This window comes from Nannospalax galili, unplaced genomic scaffold (assembly GCF_000622305.1).
Source record: "Nannospalax galili isolate Female #2095 unplaced genomic scaffold, S.galili_v1.0 scaffold1272, whole genome shotgun sequence".
Lineage (NCBI taxonomy): Eukaryota > Metazoa > Chordata > Mammalia > Rodentia > Spalacidae > Nannospalax > Nannospalax galili.
Genome location: NW_008332402.1, coordinates 1,073,365 through 1,092,438, shown reverse-complemented (window position 1 = coordinate 1,092,438; position 19,074 = coordinate 1,073,365). Strand labels below are relative to the sequence as shown.

The window sequence follows — 19,074 nt, the reverse complement described above, 5'->3', positions numbered from 1 at the left end:
TCTTGCAGAAGACCCAGGTTCGAATCCCAGCACCCACATGGCAGCTAACAACTGTCTGTAACTCCAGTTCCAGGGGATCTGATGGCCTGTTCTGTCCTCCGTGGGCATTGCACGACATGGGTGCACTTACTTACATGCAGGCAATACACTCATACACATAAAATAAAAATAAAAATATTTATTTAAAAAAAGAAAAGAAAAAGCAATGAGTAAAAATTACACCAACCAAACCATTTCCCCAGATTAATGAACAGAACAACCCAGGGGGGAAATTAAGATTTCATTTGACTATGTCTAGAAATTTTTGAGTGGAAGGGAAGGTGCATGAGTGTGTATGTATGTTTCCATGTGTGGGCACATGTATATGAGAGCAGGGGCACCTGCATATGTGTGCACATGTCTATGGAGGCTAAGGGTGACATCAGGAGTCTGTAGTAGGTGTCTTCCTCTATCACTCTCAACCTTATCACTGAGGCTGAGTCTCTCGATTGAACCCAGAGCTCACTGATATGACTAGTCTGACTAGCCAGCCTAGCTCTAGGGATTCCCTGTCTCCACCTTTCAAGCGTGGGGATTACAGGTCACTAAACCTACTCAGCATTTATGTGGATTCTAGGAATCTGAACTCCAGTCCTCCTACTTGGATGGCAAACACTTTAACAACCACTGAGCCATCTCCCCAACCTCTTGAGATCTTTAGGTTATAGACATAGATTAATTCCCTCTTGGCTGATCATCCTACTCCTTAGAGCATACAAAAAAAAAACAAAACTGCAGTGATTCATTTTGGGAGGACTTTGGAAACCCTCAAAAAAATAAGTGGTCACCTAACAGAAAGTCCCAAAGGGACAAGACAGCTGCAGCAAGTTTTGGAGCAGACACTGTGGTCACAGCAGGGCAGCCTGAACACAGCCTCCTAACACCTCAGTGCCGAAGCAGCATGACTTGGGAAGTCTTGGTGGATGCTGGGAACACCTGCGATGTACACCATGTGCGGTGCCAATGTTCAAGGGGGTCTCCTCTCCTATGTGGCCTTCAGAGAGTACTATGGCTTGAGCAGGCTGCCTAAGCATGGCAGCTTCTGGAAGAAGATTGTACCAGGAATCAGAAGTCATCAGAAGTCCAGGATCAGAACCTGGACATCTCAGGGAAGCCCCACTTTGGTTTAAATGATTATGCCCGGAGGACTGCAAAGACAGTAAAAAGGATGGCAACAGCAAAGGTACCAGGAGTTATGCAGGGTCCTTCTAAAAAGTCTAGCCTGGTTAAGACCTGGTTAGTGGAGGAAATAAAAGGGCCAGAGGGCTGGCAAGGTGACTTGGTGGGTAAAAGTGCTTCCAATTCCTGGACCTGCAGTGGAACGAGTGAAATGATTCTTGCAAATTGTCCTTTGACCTCCACATGTGTGCTGTGGCATATGTGTATACACACACACACACACACACACACACACACACACACACACTGAACAAAATAAAAAGTTTCGGTCACCAGAAAAGTGGGGTAAAGCCAAGTTTGGAAAGGAGAGGGGGTAAGAAAAGAGACAGAAAAATAGAAGAGACTCAGAAGGTAGAGGTACAAACTTTTTAATTATTTGTTTCTTGAAACAGTCTTCTTCCATAACCCAGGCTAACCCTGAAATTCATGGCAATCTTCTTGCCTCAGCCTACCAAAGGAGGATTTCAAGTGTGAGCCACCATACCTGGCTTAAAATTATAAATTTTAAAAATACAAAGACAGCCAGGCATGGTGGCGCACACCTTTAATCTCAGCACTCAGGAGGCAGAGGCAGGAGGATCTCTGTGAGATTGAGGCCAGCCTGGCCTACTTAGTGAATTCAGGCCAGCCAAGGCTGCAGAGAGAGAGAGACCCTGCCTAAAAAAGTAAATAAATAAATGAAGACTTTAAAAAAAAAAAAAATCAGGCAGCCTCTCTACATGCTTTCTTCCCAGGCTTATGGGTAAAAGAACCATGTAAAGCAACTTAGTCTAAGAGACAATTGCAAATTTTCCCTCAGCTATCATGGTAAAGCCATAATTTTCTACAGCAACGGGAGAATATCGCATTGAATTCCTTGTCCTCGAAGTAATAATGCACCAGCAGGACAATGAAACTGCAGATCATTCAAACAGGCTGCCAAGAGAGCAATGATTAATTTATTGCCAATTAACGACATACAATAGATTCTCCAATCACAATTCTTTTATGAGCCAGTCTTCTAATGGCAATTAGCAATAGCCTAGAAAGTTTTGTAATCTGCAGCATATGTTCATAATGTTGATGTGATCATTTGACATGATTACATTAAGATATGTATGTATATTTTTTTCAGGAATATCTTATAATCTAACTAATACAGTGGTACAGGGGAAGGTAGGTGTGTACTAATGGGGTTTCTAACGCTACACTTTTTTCCCTTTATTTAAGTAATATTTAAAGAAAAAAATATACGCATGATATCTTACAGTTTCAGATACCATTTCTAATATTTGATACAACAATATATATTTGGGGTATGATCCTGGGTGGGATTGGCTTCCTGGTAGAGTTTGGACCTCTGGAACCAAAACAAACTCAGACCAGAAGTCCCCTCACGTTTGAGGTATGGAAGGAAATCTTAGCTTTGCTTTCAGCTTCTCACCCTGTATGGAATGGGAGTCACTGAGACAGACATGGCAACTCTGCCTCTGCCTTCAGCTCTCTCACTGCCACGATGCAGGACACCCGGCCATGTGTCCCGACCACTCATACCACCTAGTCAGACAACTGTATCTATGGGGCTCAGCAAGGCAACCATATGGAAGCAACTTTTCAGTTCAATTGTTGTCTGAACTGCAAGTTTCCTGAGCCAGTCTGTTCATCTGTTCCCCACAGAGGCTGAGCTATTCCAACGAACAGGCCACCGGACAGGATTTCTAGCATACTCCCTCTATCTGACCCATCCTCTTAAATCTTCCAAAAAGTTTGTTATCTTGACCCTGCAGGAGAAGCCTTCTAAGAATGCCCTAACCATTGGGAGAGAACCTGGAACTTCTCACAAGAACCACTTTTCCAAGCTGTGGGCCTCACTCAGCTCCAGAGACCTCTGCAGGCCCAGGACTCCTCTTCCAGATCAGTCTCACTCATTCACGCTGGGCAGAATGTTAACTCATTCCTTAGTAATTACAAACACTCGCAATTTGTTTTAATACACACTGATGTCCATCTCTCAGACTGATATCAAGTCATCCACTTTTAACAAGGAACCAATATAAGACTGGGATCTTATGTGGCCGATTTCTGGAGTTTTGCTGATTTAGGGTAATGTAAACAGGGTGGAATATCCTGAAGAAGTCAGGACATCTCGGCTGTGGGACCCGAGACATGTTACCTCACCTTTCCACCCTAATCTGCCCAGCTAGAAATCAGCATGAGGACACCATACACAAATATGCTATCACACCATATACAAATATACTATCACACCATACACAAATATACTCACACCATACACAAATATGCTATCATACCATACACAAATATACTATCACACCATACACAAATATGCTATCACACCATACACAATATACTATCATACCATACACAAATATGTTATCACACCATACACAAATATGCTATCACACCATACACAATATACTATCACACCATACACAAATATACTCACACCATACACAAATATGCTATCATACCATACACAAATATACTATCACACCATACACAAATATGCTATCACACCATACACAATATACTATCATACCATACACAAATATGCTATCACACCATACACAAATATACTATCACACCATACACAAATATGCTATCATCCAATTATCGGGAAGAGAAATTACAGATAGGAGCACTTCACAAAGCATGCACAATCCTGTAAAATGTTTTTGCCACAATGAATGACCTAAAGAAGTTTTCTTATATTTTTTAATCCTAAATAGGCTGAAGCTTCCAAAGAGTAATAACCATTTTAAACTTTTTTTCACATTTTATTTATTTTGTGTGTATTGCCTGCATGTAGGTAAGTGCACCTGTATGGTGCAATGCCCTTGGAGGACAAAAGAGGCTGTCAGATCCCCTGGAACTGGAGTTACAGACAATTGTTAGCTACCATGTGGGTGCTGGGATTCAAATCCGGTCTTCTGCAAGAACAACCAGTGCTCTCAACTGCTGAACCATCTCTCCAGCCCCCGTAATCACCAATTTTTAAAGATTCATTTATTTTTATTTTATATGCATGAGTGTTTGCCTCAATGTATGTATGTAAGTGCATCATGTGCATGCCTGGTGCCTGTGGAGGCCAGAAGAGGGTGTTGGACCCCCGGTACTGGAGCTACAAACAGTTGTGAGCCACCATGTGAGTGCTGGGAACTGAACCCTTGTCCTCTACAAGATCAGTAAGTACTCTTAACCACTAAGCCATCTTTCCAGGTCTTTTTTAAAGATTTTTTTTCTTTAATTTCTATTTATGTGTATATGGATGTCTGTGTGAATGTACTGCAGATGTGTGCCTGTCTACAGAGGTCAGATGAAGATGTCAAATCTCCTGGAACTGGATTTGCAGGTAGACTGTGTGAGCTACCTGGCGTGGGTACTCAGAGGAATCACCATTTATTTTTAAATAAGAAAAAGAACATCAACTTCATCACCCATTTAAAAAATGAATAAAATTTATCAGCTATGTGTGGTAGCAAAAGCCTATAATCCTAGCACTTAGGAACCTGAGGGAAGAGGATCTCAAGTTCATGGTCAATGTCAGCCGGGGCGATACAGTGAGTTCTAAGCCAGTGAGGTCCTGTTTTGGTTTGTTTTGCTCTTTAAAAAAAAAAAAAAAAGGGACTGGAAAGATGGCTCAGTGGTTAAGAGCACTGGATGCTCTTGCAGGGGACCAGGGTTTGGTTCCCAGCACCCACATGGCAGCTAACAACTGTCCATAACTTCAGTTCCAGGGGATTGGACTGTGGCATCACAAAGCACAGGTGCACTTACATACATGTAGCCAATACATTCATACACATAAAATTTTTTAAATTTAATTATACTTTAAAAAATATTTAAAAAAAGAAAAGTAACAGTAGCTATTAATGTTTTCTAATGTCCAAATCATTTTTCCCACAGAAGATTTTGACTTAAGGTTTAAGGCCATCCAAAATTACAAAGGGAAGCAGATAGATTAGAAGGTCCATTCAGCTACTAAAATTGTGTGCCTTTCATCATTTAATAGGTTTGAAAATGCACAACTAACTCAGATGTTATTTACTCCTCTCTAGGTTCTATCAACTACAGAAATCTTCCATTTTCTTCTAAGCATTCAAAGAACTGCTTCCTTACAGATATGAGGCCAGCTCTTAGGGTATTTCCCACCACAAAGATGTGGCTACCTGTGTGTAGACAAAGTGGAACAGGTAGGAGCAAATGGGAAAAACCACTGTAAGATGAAGCCAAGTGTGGCGGTTTAAAGAAGGAATGTCCCCCATGGGCTCAAGTATATGAACACTTGGCCCCAGGTGGTGGCACTGTTTGGGGAAGTTTAGGACGTGTGGCCTTGCTGGAGGAAGCACATCACTGGGGGTGGGTGTTAGCCTTGCTCATGTCCAGTTTCTCTCTCTGGTTCCTGTGTCTGCTAGATGTGAGCACTCAGCTTTCTGCCCATGCTGCCTGCTGCCATCCTCTCCTGCCATGATGGACTTATCCCTCTGGAGCCAGTTATGCCAAATAAACTCTTCCTTCTATAAGTTGCCTAGGTCATGGAGTTTATCACATCAACATAAAATTAGCAAATACCAGGTACAAGGGAGTGGAATGTGGTGATTTGAATGAGGAATGTCCCCTACAGGCTGAAATATTTGAATACTTAGTCCCCATTTGGTGGTGCTGTTTGGGGAAGGTCATGGAACTTTGGGGAGGGTCACAGAATCTTTGGGGGGGTTGGCCATGCTGGAGGAGATATCACTGGGGTTGGGCTCTGAGAGTTGGTGGCCATTTCCCATTTCCAGTTTCTCTCTCAATTTTCTGTTTCTGCTTGAAGATATGAGAGCTTGGCTTTCTGCTCGGCTGGCTGCCTCCTGCCATGTCTCCCACCATGATGGACTCTTATCCCACTGGAACCATAAATCAAATAAACTCTTCCTTTGTAGTGTTTTATCACAGCAACCAAAAAGTAACTAATTCAACAAGTATCAGTATACTGATTTTTCTATAAATTTTTAACATAGGTCAAAGATAAATGAATATGAATTATTGTCTTACTATTACATATTTAAATCAAGGTACCTATATGGCTGGATTTTACATTTTTCTTCCAGAGCTGGAGAGATGCTTCAATGGTCAAGAATGATCACTGTCTTCCAGGGGTCCTGAATTTGGTTCCCAGCACCCACATTAGACATGTAAAACTGCCTGTAACGCTAGTTCCAAGGAATCAGATGCCCTCTTCTGGCCTCTGCAGGAACCCACACTCACATGACATATGCTCTCACAGATACATGCACATATACATAAATAGAAATCTTTAAAACAAAATCTTCCAAAATATTCATTTATTTGAACAAATATCCATAAATTCATGTATGTGAAGGTGATTTACTGTGCCCCTACATACTAGGTCCTGAGACTACAAATGTGAATAAGGAATGCTCATCCCTCCCTTGACAAGAGCTTCAGCAAGATACCCAGGCCTTCACAGGAGGTTGTGCTAAAGATGCCTTGAAGAAGTAAGAAGCAGAGGACCCTGGTGGGACAAAGAAGAATACTTTCTGAAAGAAGGCCACCAGTCAGGAAGAATACCCAGTCTACAACTTCTTAGGGGTCAGTTTTTACCATGGCCTTTTTTGGTCTCCTCATGGGGCAACCTTTATTTTTCCCACTAAGATGGCTCAGGCACTATGCCATGTCTGAGCATTCTGTTTCCCTGTCCTACTGCGAGTGCTAGACAAGAGGCAAGATAAGCTATGGAGCCACAGACACTGATGCCAAGGAATGGAGGTTTATATCCAGCACTTCCCTTTCTTGAGCTCCACAACCCTGGGCAATTTTCTTCATCTCTGTCAGTTTTCTCATCTGTAAAATGGAGACAATCACAGTACCTATCTTAAGAGACTGTTCTGTGGACTAAAGGAACTCATGATATCAGCCATTGAAAACAAGCACTGGCATAGAGCAAGCACTACCTAGTCTGTGACTTCCAAGGACTAACTGCGATTGCATTCATCTACCAGGTTAGCACCTTGTTAAGGTCCAGGGAAACTGTCTACGGAAGTTACGAAAGCCTCCTGGAATTGTGCGTCACAGCAGTCCTGAGTTACTTCAGTACCTGGCAGCACTCTGAAACATGCCAGCATCACCTTACATCTCTAAGCCGCTGGGTAAACCTCAACATTAGGCTGTGCCCAATCAGGTGCCCTTATTTGATGCTTTTAATTCAACTTCCTTTTTTCATTTCTCTTAATAATCAATTTATAATGAACTGGACCTGGAGCTGTAAAGCTTCATCAACCAGAGGAAAACTTACTTCTTTAATTTTTTTAATTTACTTTTTTTTTAATTTTATGTGTATGCGTGTATTGCCTACAAGCAGGTCAGTGCACCCATGTCGTGCAATGCCCACAGAGGTCAGAAGAGGCCGTCGGATCCCCTGGGACTGGAGTTACAGACAGTTGTTAGCTGCCATGTGGGTGCTGGGATTCGAACCTGGGTCTTCTGCAAGAATAATCAGTGCTCTTAACCGCTGAGCCACCTCTCCAGCCCCGAAAACTTACTTCTTAAATCAGGCTCTGTTTTCACTTTATGTTATATTTTCAAATATATTTGAAATTTAAAAAAAAAAAAAATTTAGGAAATTTATCTAATTCCCCCCCAACAAAAATTCTATTTTTTTTTGTTATTAAGACAAAAATAAAACCAACATAATGTACATCTCTTTAAAGACCTCCTGAGCAGGGTAGATTTTTCATTATTATGCTATCTCTCATTTATCTCTCATCAAAATGTGACTATGTGCCATCTTTATCAATAAGCATGCAAACACACAACAGATAAGTGATAAATAATCATTATGGAACTAGAAATATCAAAGTTTAGAGAAATGAAAAAGAATAAATGTATGCCAACAATTCCCTTGTAAATATGCAATGAGTCTTTATTCGGTTTTAAAATAATTTTACTACATTCATTTATTTTGTGTGGGTATATATGTACGTGTATGTGTGTGGGCACACACATGCCACAGCATACTCATGGAGATCAGTATACAACTTGTAGAAGACAGTTCTCTCCTTCCACACGTGGGTTCTGGGATTGAACGCAGGTCATCAGGTCGGGTAGCAACCACCTTTACCCACTGAACCATCTTGTCAGCCCCACAATGAATATTTATGATAGGCTCTTTTGACAAAGAACTTACTGCAAACTCAAATGAAAGTTAAGGTGTATCAACCTGTCATGTTTTTTTTTTTTTTCTTTTTTTTTTTTTTTTTTTTTGTTTACTGGCCGCATTTTTTTGTGTTCAGGGAATTTGCTTGTCCCCCGGGTTTTTTTTTTTTTTTTTTTACTATTTATTATTTTTATTTTATGTGTACTGGCTGCATGTATGTAAGTAGAGTCATGTTGTATACTACCCATGGAAGTCAGAAGAGGGCATCAGATCCCCTGGAACTGGAGTTACTGCAGTTGTTAGACATTATGTGGGTGCTGGGATAGGAACCTGAGTTCTCTGCAAGAGTAGCCAGTGCTCTTAAATGCTGAGCCAGCTCTCCAGCCCCCACAGTAACTATATGAAAAGACCCTTGTGAGACAGACAGGACACAGTGATGTCATCATTGTCTGAGCAGCTGTGTAGGATCAAGATAAGAATAAAAGGAAACAGTTATTCTCTGGCTTCCTTGAATTCTGCTTTAAGCTTTTATTATAAAGACTCTCATGCAGTTTTAAAGGGATACAAACAAAATAAGTTCCAGTGTTAAAGTATCTTATTGGGGTGAGGGCAACAGAAGTAAAAACTCTACTGTGGAAGGAAGAAGATTAATTGGGAGTCAGCATTCACGAAGTCTTCCTAACAGGGAACTCAGCCTTGACCACTATCAGGACAGACAGGCGAAGGAAGCTGAATGCAAGCCACAAACAACGTCTCCAAAAGGCCAGCACCTGAGGAACTGCCAACCACAGGAAGTCAAGAATCCCCTGAGCAGGGATCCTATGCAAAGGATCAAAGCTGCTGACTCCAGAGGCAATATGGATAGTAGCACTGCGGGTAGCGGGTAGCGTTCTTCAAGCTGTGGTTCACAAAAGAAACAGCATAAATTAGCTTGTGTTTTTCCAAAATGCCAGGAAAGAAGGAGGAGAGGGGAAGGCAGAGGGAGAGCAGAGAGAGGGACAGAGGAGGAGGGGAACTGCACAGGGCAGCTAGATTTGGGGAAATTCAGCCTCAAGAAATGGGAGCTGTTTAAAAATAAAAATCACTAAATACTAAATACAGGGCACGCAAGTTCGATACCTTGACACGTGATTAAAACACAGCTCAGCCTCAATATATTAAGATCGTAAGTTTGGATCCAAGCGTTCATGCTACAACCTCCAGAAATGCCCCTTTAAATAAACTTGGTTGCTTTCTGAAGACACCAGGTTGCGTCTTTTATTTTTTATTTTAATTAATTAATTTTTAGTTTTATGTGTATGAGTGTATTGCCTGTCAGAAGAGGGCATCAGATACCCTGGATCTGGAATTACAGACTGTTAGCCACCATGTGTGTGCTGGGAACTGAATCCTGGTCCTCTTCAAGAGAAGCCAATGCTCTTAACCGCTGAGCCATCTCTCCAGCTTCTCAACACATATTTTCTTAATGAATGAAGTGAATGAATAAATTTAAAAGAATGCAATTATTAAGTAATAAAGCTGAGCATAGTGATACATTCCTGTAATCCTAGCACTCAGGAGGCTGAAACAGGAAGATCATGAGTTAGACATCAGCCTGAACTACAGAGTGAGTTCCAGGCCAAAGGCAACATATCAACACCCTGTCTAGAAATGGAGGGATGGAGAGAGGGATGGAAAGAGAGAGAGAAGATAAAGACTCAAATCCAAGTAACTTTCATGGGTGACAAACCTCAGCCTTGTTGATAAAACTGATGCCAGCTTAAAGCTCCCTCACAATTTGCAAACAGTCCCTCATACAAATCGATGAGTTCCTTGTAAACAGTCCTATGAAATAAGCATACAATTCTCCTTAGAAGAAGAACCAAGGGCCAGAGAGGTGCAGGGCTTACTGAAACCAGCGGGTGAGGATGATAAAACAGGAATTGAACACATGCTCAATTCCCAGGCAAGGGCATCCTATATTCAAGCACAGGTGGAATGCAGCGAAGTGGTACCACCAGGCCACGGCGTGCCAAGCCGAAGTCATTTAAATACTTCTCGCTGAAGATCGAACAGTCCTAATCTGAGGCATAGCTCAACCCAAAGGTGCAAGTCACATGCTCCAGCTACAGAGGAGGACTCAGAAATAGGAATCTGGCAGAGATGAACAACACGTTTCAAGAACAGGTCTCTGAAATATATTCCCATTGGGGTGGGAAAGAAGCAAGACAGGAAGAAAAGATATGACATGAGTGACAAGACATGAAAGAAAAAATGAGGAGAGAACAGAGTCGGAGAAGCAGAAGGAAGAAAGGAAGTAGCCAGCCACGGTGTCAAAGACTTAAGTCACAGACGAGAACTGAGGCTTGGCTCTGAACGTAGGGACTCTTGTAGAAATGGAGAATAAAGTGAAGGTGCTGCAGCTCAGTGAGAACAGACTGAACTACAGACAAAAATCTCGAGAAATCAAAGTATGCTTCAACCAGATTTTAGCAGCTTAAAATTAAACCCAGCCAGCTCTGTCTAGTGCTCCTAAGAACCCGGGTCCAGGTAGAGGTGAGGCTGAGCTAAAGGTGCAGAAGGAAGGGAAGGACACAATTTCTTGACACTGCTATTGCTGCTCTTATCTGTCTACAGGGAAAACTGTTACTTCCCAGTGAGTGCAAGAGGCTGGAAGCTGATAAGAGCTGCTGGCTTGCAAGAAGGCCCAGCATCGACAGCCTTTCCAGCGGCTAGATTCCTCCCGGAGGCCATTAACCTCCCACCACCCACAAAAGCACAGGCACCCCCTTGAACAGAAGAGAGGGAGGACTAGAATGGCTAAGAGTGATTGCTGAAGAGAGACAGTGACTGACAGGTAGGCTTCCTTCTCACTCCAAGTCCTCCCTCAGCTGATCAGATCTGCTCTAACTGCCTTTATAAATGTTTCAATGAACCTTATCTTCATGCATTGGATTAGCAAGACCAACTCCCCACTGATAATGCAAAATAACCCTGAAGTGTTTCATGCCTCGCTGATAAGCCAGAAATTGAACTTTCACTCTCCATTTGGACAGTGATGATCTTGATCTTTCACCTCTAGCAAAGAGTCTCCAAGCAGTACTTTTAAAGTTAGTAATGAGGGCTTCATTTGCTTCCCAGGCAGACAGAAAACCCTTTTTAAATACACTCAGGCAGTCATGACCTTCGCCTATGACTTAGAGTTCACCACGTGTAATAAAGTTCTTTGCTCAGGAGACATCCTTGAATCTTCTTTGAAGAGATCTGGACACCAAACCCCATTGATGGAACTAAATACACACACACACACACACACACACACACACACACACACACTCACCCATGCACACACACACATGCACACATGCAGCCTTCTATACCCCAAGTCAAAAAAATTTTTTAAATGTATTTGGAATTCAACTTGTCTATCAAAAGAGTCTAAAGTCACTCAACCTCAACTATATAATTAAAATACAAACCTAAATTATGTTTCTATTTAAAAAGATGCATGTTAGCCCAGTGTGGTAGTACATGTCTTTAATCCCAGCACTGGGGAGGCAGAGGCAGGCAGATGTCTACGAGACTGAGGCCAGCCTGGTCTACATAGCAAGTTCCAGGCCAGCTGGGGCTACAGGGAGACCCTAGCTCAAAAAAATAAAAATAAATAAATAGAATAAATAAATAAATAAGAAGCACGCTGTTTTAATTTTGTTCTAGTCAAGGCTACAACCTAATGCCTCCTGGTAGCCAAACACAATCCAAATTCCTAACCAGGGTAAAAGTCAATCCACTTTGGTATGTTTGGGATCTTTCTACACTAAAGAAAAGAAAATAATCATTTAATGAAAAAAGTCAACCTAAAATGATTTTGTTGTTTCTCCTATTTTCACACACTTTATGACATGAATTAGAGGTTCTGGTGTTTCTCACAGGCAAGCACAGTGCTGAACACAGTACCTCTTAAGGACACTAAACCAAGTACCTCCAAGGATGCTGAACACAATATCCCTAAGGACACTGAACACAACACCTCCAAGGATGCACAACATAGTACTCCTAGAGACACTGAACAGCACCCCCCAAGAATGTAGAACACAATACCCTCTACGGGGTGCTGTGGCAGTACAGTTACTGAGCTCAAAGAGACAGGAAGGACTCAATAACAAGGTCTCCAGCCTCCTGTCTCCTCCATCACTAGCAGGGCACACAAACTAGAAAGGTCATGCACTGACCTCCCCCCTTGACCCCTAAAGATCCACATGTGACAGGTATCCTGTGCCACACCTGGGGACAAGGGGGTCAAAGACAGTCTTCTTAAAGAGACACTGAAACCAAGCTGAGGGAGGAAGCAGATCTGGATAAGCCCCTGCCACGTTCATTCCCACTGAGCCATATTCCTGTACATCTGGTCACATTCCTCATTACTACACACTTCCTGCTTCAGACACAAAAATAGTTTCCCCGGGTCTTTGGATTCCCCATTTTTGAAGCTTCCTTTCCCCATGTCATGTAAAACTTGGTTAAACAAATTTGTCATGCTTTTTTCTTGTTAGTCTGTCTTCTGTTGCATGTCTTCTGTAATAGATTCGAGACAAAGATTGCTTTTCTCTCTGTGACAAGAACTTCTTTATTCCCCTTCCTCCTTGTGGTAGAAATGAAGTCTTAGGTAAAGTGGCTGTTTACATCTTAAACACCAGATTCTATTTCTGAACCTGGATGAAGAGCACAGAGGTGTTCACGACGCTTTGAAATGTGAACACAAGGTTATATACGCTTGCAGGCAAAATGGATTTCATATTTTGAAAAAGGGAAGGGAATTGTTGAGGCCTGTCCACCAGACAGACATTCAAATCTGAAGCCCATGGACAAAGAGACAGGAAGAACTTCAGTTCACTTTTCTAATCACCCAGGTGGTGCTCACACAACCTATCCAAGGAATGCATCTTGAGAGATAAACAGAAGCAAACCTATAAACGGCATGCCTGCACCCAGAGCACTGCTATTAGTGGTGAAGGGGCCAATCTCAATGGTTCCAACTACCAGGCTCAGCCTTAAATACAGGGAACAGAGCTTAGCAGAGTTGTCACCCTGGACCTGGCTAGATACCCTTCCCACCCTGGTAGGAGCCCCAGGGCTTTCCCTTTCTTTCCTTCACTTTGCTTTGTTCTTCTTGAACCCTAATTTATATTTTTCTCCTGTCTGTTTTGAAACTAGACTCTCGAAATTGCAGTTACTTGGCTTTGCAACTTCATCGAAGAGTTAGGGCCCACACTCTCGTCACATTTTTGAAGAATGTCTTTAGTTGAATTCTTCTTGATCTCAGCCTCCAGAAGAAGAAATGTGGAGAGAAAAGCAGATAGTATATCTTTTCTTGAATGATGCCATTCTTATTTTTTTCACTAAACACCAGCATAAGTGAGAGTGAATAAAGTATCTTTGTAACAACAGTGTGGAAAACATATATAACTTTCTCTCTCTCTCTCTCTCTCTCTCTCTCTCTCTCTCTCTCTCTCTCTCTCTCTCTCTCTCAATATAAGGGAATAATTTTCCAGCTTCTTTTAAAGAATAAATTTATTTTGTAGAAGGAATCCCTATGGTACTTACTACAAAGCATAAGTAACTTAGATTTAAATATGTTCTCTTAGCAAGCCTCATAGATTTAAAACCTTTGAGAGGCTTCTAGGGAAGAAAATCAAAAATGTTTTTTTAATCACAGAATCTTACATTGAAACAGAACTCCAACTAAATAAATGTTCTTCCTTTTCAGCAATGAATAAGTATTTATCTTGTCTCCCATATTATAATGAAATATGTACTATTTTCTTCTATTTGGCAATGAGATTAGCTCTCTAACTTTACTATTTTTTCTAATAATTAAAAAAGAAACTGTAAATTCACCAGACATACAGAAACACACAGAGATAGACAGAGACACACACAGACATATACAGAAACCACCATCACTACCAGTTGGTTAAACTGTGTCGGTTTATTACAATTTTGCAATTTTGAGGAATTATACTTAAAATACTGGAATGAATAAGTAACAATTACAAAAAGGAACTTAACCATGTTTCCAGCATTTAAATAAAGTTTAAAACTTAAGTATCACAAAACAAATGGTCAAATACAACCCTAAAGAGTATCTTTTAAATACCTACTATATAAGCCAGTGAAATGGCTTAGAGGGTAAAGGCCCTTGCCACCAAGCCTGACAACCTGACTTGGATCCCCAGAACTCACTGACTCCCCAAACTTAACTACCTACAATATACATTACATTCTAGTGTAAACAGACTGCAGTGCACATACATTAAGTTCCTTCTGCAACTTAAAACCATTTTAAGTTCTAGTTGGTTTACTGAAACAAAAATAAGCTACATTACATAAACAGAAACCATTTTTAATTTTAGCAAAAGTAGTAAGGTTACTTCTGGGAATAAGGTTACTCCCACAGAGCAGGGTGGGATCCCAAAGCAGCAACTCAGGCCAGACATGCCACAGAGAGCTCTGGTTCCCACTTCTTTGTTATCTCCTAATTACTTCGAGCATCTCTCCCTAATGGCTATTCCTGAGGAGGTGACTGGATGAGAGGAGACACCTGGACACCTAGAGGCCAACTAGACTGACCAGCTTATGCCCTCACCATGCCTTACTCCAGGTTCTGTCATCAGTCCTTTAAAAAGGCCCTATTTCGCTGGGCGTGGTGGTGCACGCCTTTAATCCCAGCACTTGAGAGGCAGGGGCAGGTGGAGCTCTGTGAGTTCAAGGCCAGCCTGGTCTACATACTGAGTTCCAGGACGGCTGGGGCTACAGGGAGACCCTGTCTCAAAAAGACAAAAAAACCCAAAAAACAAAAAGGCCCTATTTCCTGGGACGTCTCCTGCTGTATAGGAGCTCTGCTCTCTCCCTCTTAAATTCCCACCTACGAACCTATAATAAATTGTCCACCATCTGACTCACCATCTGTGGTCCATGAATTTCATTCTCTGAATTCACTAAACAAGAACCCAAAAGCCACTGGCTCAGGGCAGCTCTGGAAACCATCCTTTCCAGCACCCTAGCTCCCCAAGAAAGACTCCATCATTGTCAAAGACACTCCGATATTCCCACATCACTTTTTAGCAAAGTACAAGTTGCAAGTTAAAAAGGATGCGACTCTTTCAATCCATGACAAAATCTTTTAAAAATTAATAACTTACCAGGCATGGCGGCATACGCCTTTAATTCCAGCACTCAGGAGGCAGAGGCAAGCAGATCTCTGAGTTTGAGGCCAGCTAGGTCTATATAGCAAGCTTCAGGCCAGCCAGGGTTACACAGTGAGAAACTTTGAAAACTAAAAGCATCATTTAAAATGGCGCTGTTGGGACTAGAGATATAGCTCAGCTGTTAAGAGTACTGCCTGCTCTTGCAGAGGACCCAGAGGTTCAATTTCCAGGACCCACATGGCAGCTAACAATCGTCTGTAACTCCAACTCCAGGGAAATCCAATGCCCTCTTCTGACCTCCTTGGGCACTGCATGACAAGGTGCACTTAACATACATGCAGATAATATACTCATACTCATAAAATAAAAATAATTTAAAAATTTAAAAAATAAAATACACTGATATATCTGTATACATTTCCAATTCATTAAAATTGAAGGTGCTACACAACCTTAATTTTAATACTTAACAAAAACAGGGATGGAGAGGTGGCTCAGCGGTTAAGAACACTGGTTATTCTTGCAGAAGACCCGGGTTTGAATCCCAGCACCCACATGGCAGCTAACAACTGTCGGTAGCTCCAGTCCCAGACAGGGGATCTGACAGCCTCTTCTGACCTCCATGGGCAGTGCTGGACACGGGTGCACTTACCTACATGCAGGCAATACATGCATACACATAAAATTTTTAAAAACTAATTAAATTTTAAAAAAAGAACAAAAATACACAAGCACACACACTAAATGTAAACGTGTTAGCCCTGAAGGAAAAGGTTTTCTTACATGTCACCATCACTGCCGAGAACAGCGCTGCAAGGAGATGTGCCGGTGATGCCGCTGCCATGCTGAGGGAGCTGCTCTTGGCAGACTCATTGTCCTTTCCCTTCCTCTGTGTTTCTGAAAGGCTGTTTTCCCTTCCTGATCATTCTGCAATATTATATCCCCTCTCTTTTACCTGGTATTTTAAATTTGAAACAGAAGCCCAGTGTATATGGTTAAAATGTTAACTGCTAAATAATCTATCTACAGATTTACAAAACCTAATCACCTGTTGATCTCTGCACTGTCCCTCTATACTGTTTAGTTTTATGCAGCAACTAATACAAAGCATGTAGATTACTATAAGGTTTAATTTGACAAAATATAATCTGTCTGACTAAAGAAACACAGGAATTAAGCCGGGCATGGTGGTGCATGCCTTTAATCCCAGCAGCAGGGATGCAGAGGCAGGCAGATCTCTGTGAGTTTGAGGCCAGCCTGGTCTACATAGCGAGTTCCAGACCAGCGAGGGCTACAGGGAAATCCTGTCTCGAAAAGACCCCCCCCCAAAAAAAAAAGGAAATACAGAAAATACAGGAATTGGTCCCATTAGGACAATTCCAATGTCCTGTGGGGCTGGGACAAGGAGGGATGGGACAGAACGGACACTATGGATGACAACATTCACCTTAGCATCTCAGCATGCAGCCTTCCTCCTTTCCCTCTCTATAAAAGCCTTTTGCATGCTTGAGTTCACTAAGATGCAATTTTGAGAGACTGATATAGGTCCCTTGTCCTCCCAAGTTACCAGCTCTTAAATAAAACTGATTCCTTCTCACCAACTCGTCTCACGTGAACATTGGCTTTCAAGTGGTGAGTGGTCCAGACATAAGTCTAGTTGCAATCTGAGTACTGAGCCACTTACATGCAAAGCAGGGCAAAGCGTCCAAGAAGATGGATTCACAGGTTTCACCACCCAACACTGGACATAGCTTTTGGATCTTTTACTCACATGTACCAATAGTTGATTTCCCATCCTTAGACTTTTTTTCCAATGTTACATAAAAGATTAATCTTACATTGAGTTTGATAAAAGCTTACCTTTAATTACCCAGTAACATGGTTTTTGGAAAAGTTAAACACAAAACCATCTACTATTATTACTTGTAGATCATTTTCTTTCATAATTTAGTGTCAATGTGAAATGGTCTATTGATTTCATATCAGAAGAGGAGATAAAACTGGCCTCCACAGATTTCATTTCTGAAATTCTTTTTGTAAGATCATGAATCTCCAAGTCTAAAAACTGCTTGATAATCATGAAGTTGGATGCTATAAACATTTAAAGTCACAGACCATTATGTTTTAGAAAAAAGCCCTTCTCAACCCTGATATTTCTAAAATCCTCAATATCAATATGCAACCTACGGTAATTTAAATATCTATTGGGGTATGAAAACGTAAAGATACTTTAAAAGAATAAAATGCTTTAAATTCATGCTAAGAAAATGGAGGAATTTTAAACTTCTTAAATCCAACTATCTGACAATTCTATTCTGATCCTGAAAAGCCAATTGGGGCTGAGAGAAAACATGCAACAAGATGGCTGTCTTGACATTAAAGGCGTTTCTATGGATCTCAGTGGGTCCTCTGTTCCGTCTGGAAATCTTACCATAGTCAAGTTAATCCATTCCACTCATCTAAAGAGCAACTGCACACTTACTTCTCAAATACTAATACCACCTACCCCAGCATCACTCTCAGCTGCTGAACTTGACTCCTAATCCACTAAGAAAGTCATGAAAAGAGAGTTCCCATGTGCACCATGCACCACCATCCACATTCTATTGCATCTACGTCTACACTCTGTCCTCCCTCTTGTTATGATGACTAATGAAATGCACTGAGCACTTGGTAAGAATGTGTGACTTGTTCTGAACAGTGAAAAGTGATGTGTACAACTGCCAGCCTGGGGAGTGAAGATTCCATTTGTGATTCTCTGACTAATCTCTTCCTTCTCCTCCCCCCATCCCCATTCCCCTCCTCCTTGCTACTGAAAATTCTCTATGTTCCATCCAAATGTTCCAATCAGATAGCATCTCTAATCTACTAGTAATCCTTGAGGATGGCCAAAGTTTTCCCCACTAACACACATGGGGCATGTACCATGAGCAAGGAATAAATGTATAGGTTTAGCTGAGATTTTAGAGTTCTCAGGGATCCCATCATAGCCTAGCATCCCTAGGATGGTATTCCCCCAAAATTGCTCTCACAGAGACATATTCTCCATATCAGCAATACCTTCTTTCCACCATGCAGCCAAAGACCCTAGAATCAGTTTTGACGCATTTTCTCTCACTTTCCATATACGATTCATCAGTATATGTTGTGCCTTCAAAATATATCCAGAACCCAAGCACCTTTTACTGTCTTTAAGGCCATCTGGAACTTCAAAGGACACTGGTAAAAAGATGAAAAGGCAAGCCATATATACATATAATATATATATATATGATGAAGGGCTTTATATCAGAATACGTAGAATTTCCAATGTTCATTCAACTAAAAAAATGAGCAAAAGATTTAATAGGCATTTTGCCCAAGAAGACATATGGATGGAGAGTAAATAAGCACTTTAAAAATATTCAACACTTGGGACTGGGCATGGTGGCACACACATTTAATCCCAGCACTGGGGAGGCAGAGGCAGGCAGATCTCTGTGAATTCAAGGCCAGCCTGGTCTACATAGT

General features: G+C 41.5%; 1 protein-coding gene across 7 annotated transcripts in view; it reads right to left on the bottom strand.

Annotated features, from left to right (window-relative positions):
- Slc10a7 (solute carrier family 10 member 7) overlaps positions 1–19,074 on the bottom strand; it is a 276,689-nt gene that overhangs the window by 224,446 nt on the left and 33,169 nt on the right. Inside the window, exons 5-6 of one of the 7 annotated variants that reach the window (XR_003848624.1) lie at positions 10,107–10,201; positions 9,142–9,275 (exon numbers count right to left, since the gene is read on the bottom strand). The exons of 5 other annotated variants lie outside the window; for them this stretch is intronic. Coding sequence is in view for 1 of the 2 variants with exons in the window: in XM_029560812.1 (XP_029416672.1) it covers positions 9,084–9,275 (192 nt within the window). In the remaining variant the exon portion in view is untranslated. Of the gene's footprint in view, positions 1–8,881; positions 9,276–10,106; positions 10,202–19,074 lie in introns of those variants that run through there. One more of the 7 variants, XM_029560812.1, reaches the window with a different exon arrangement.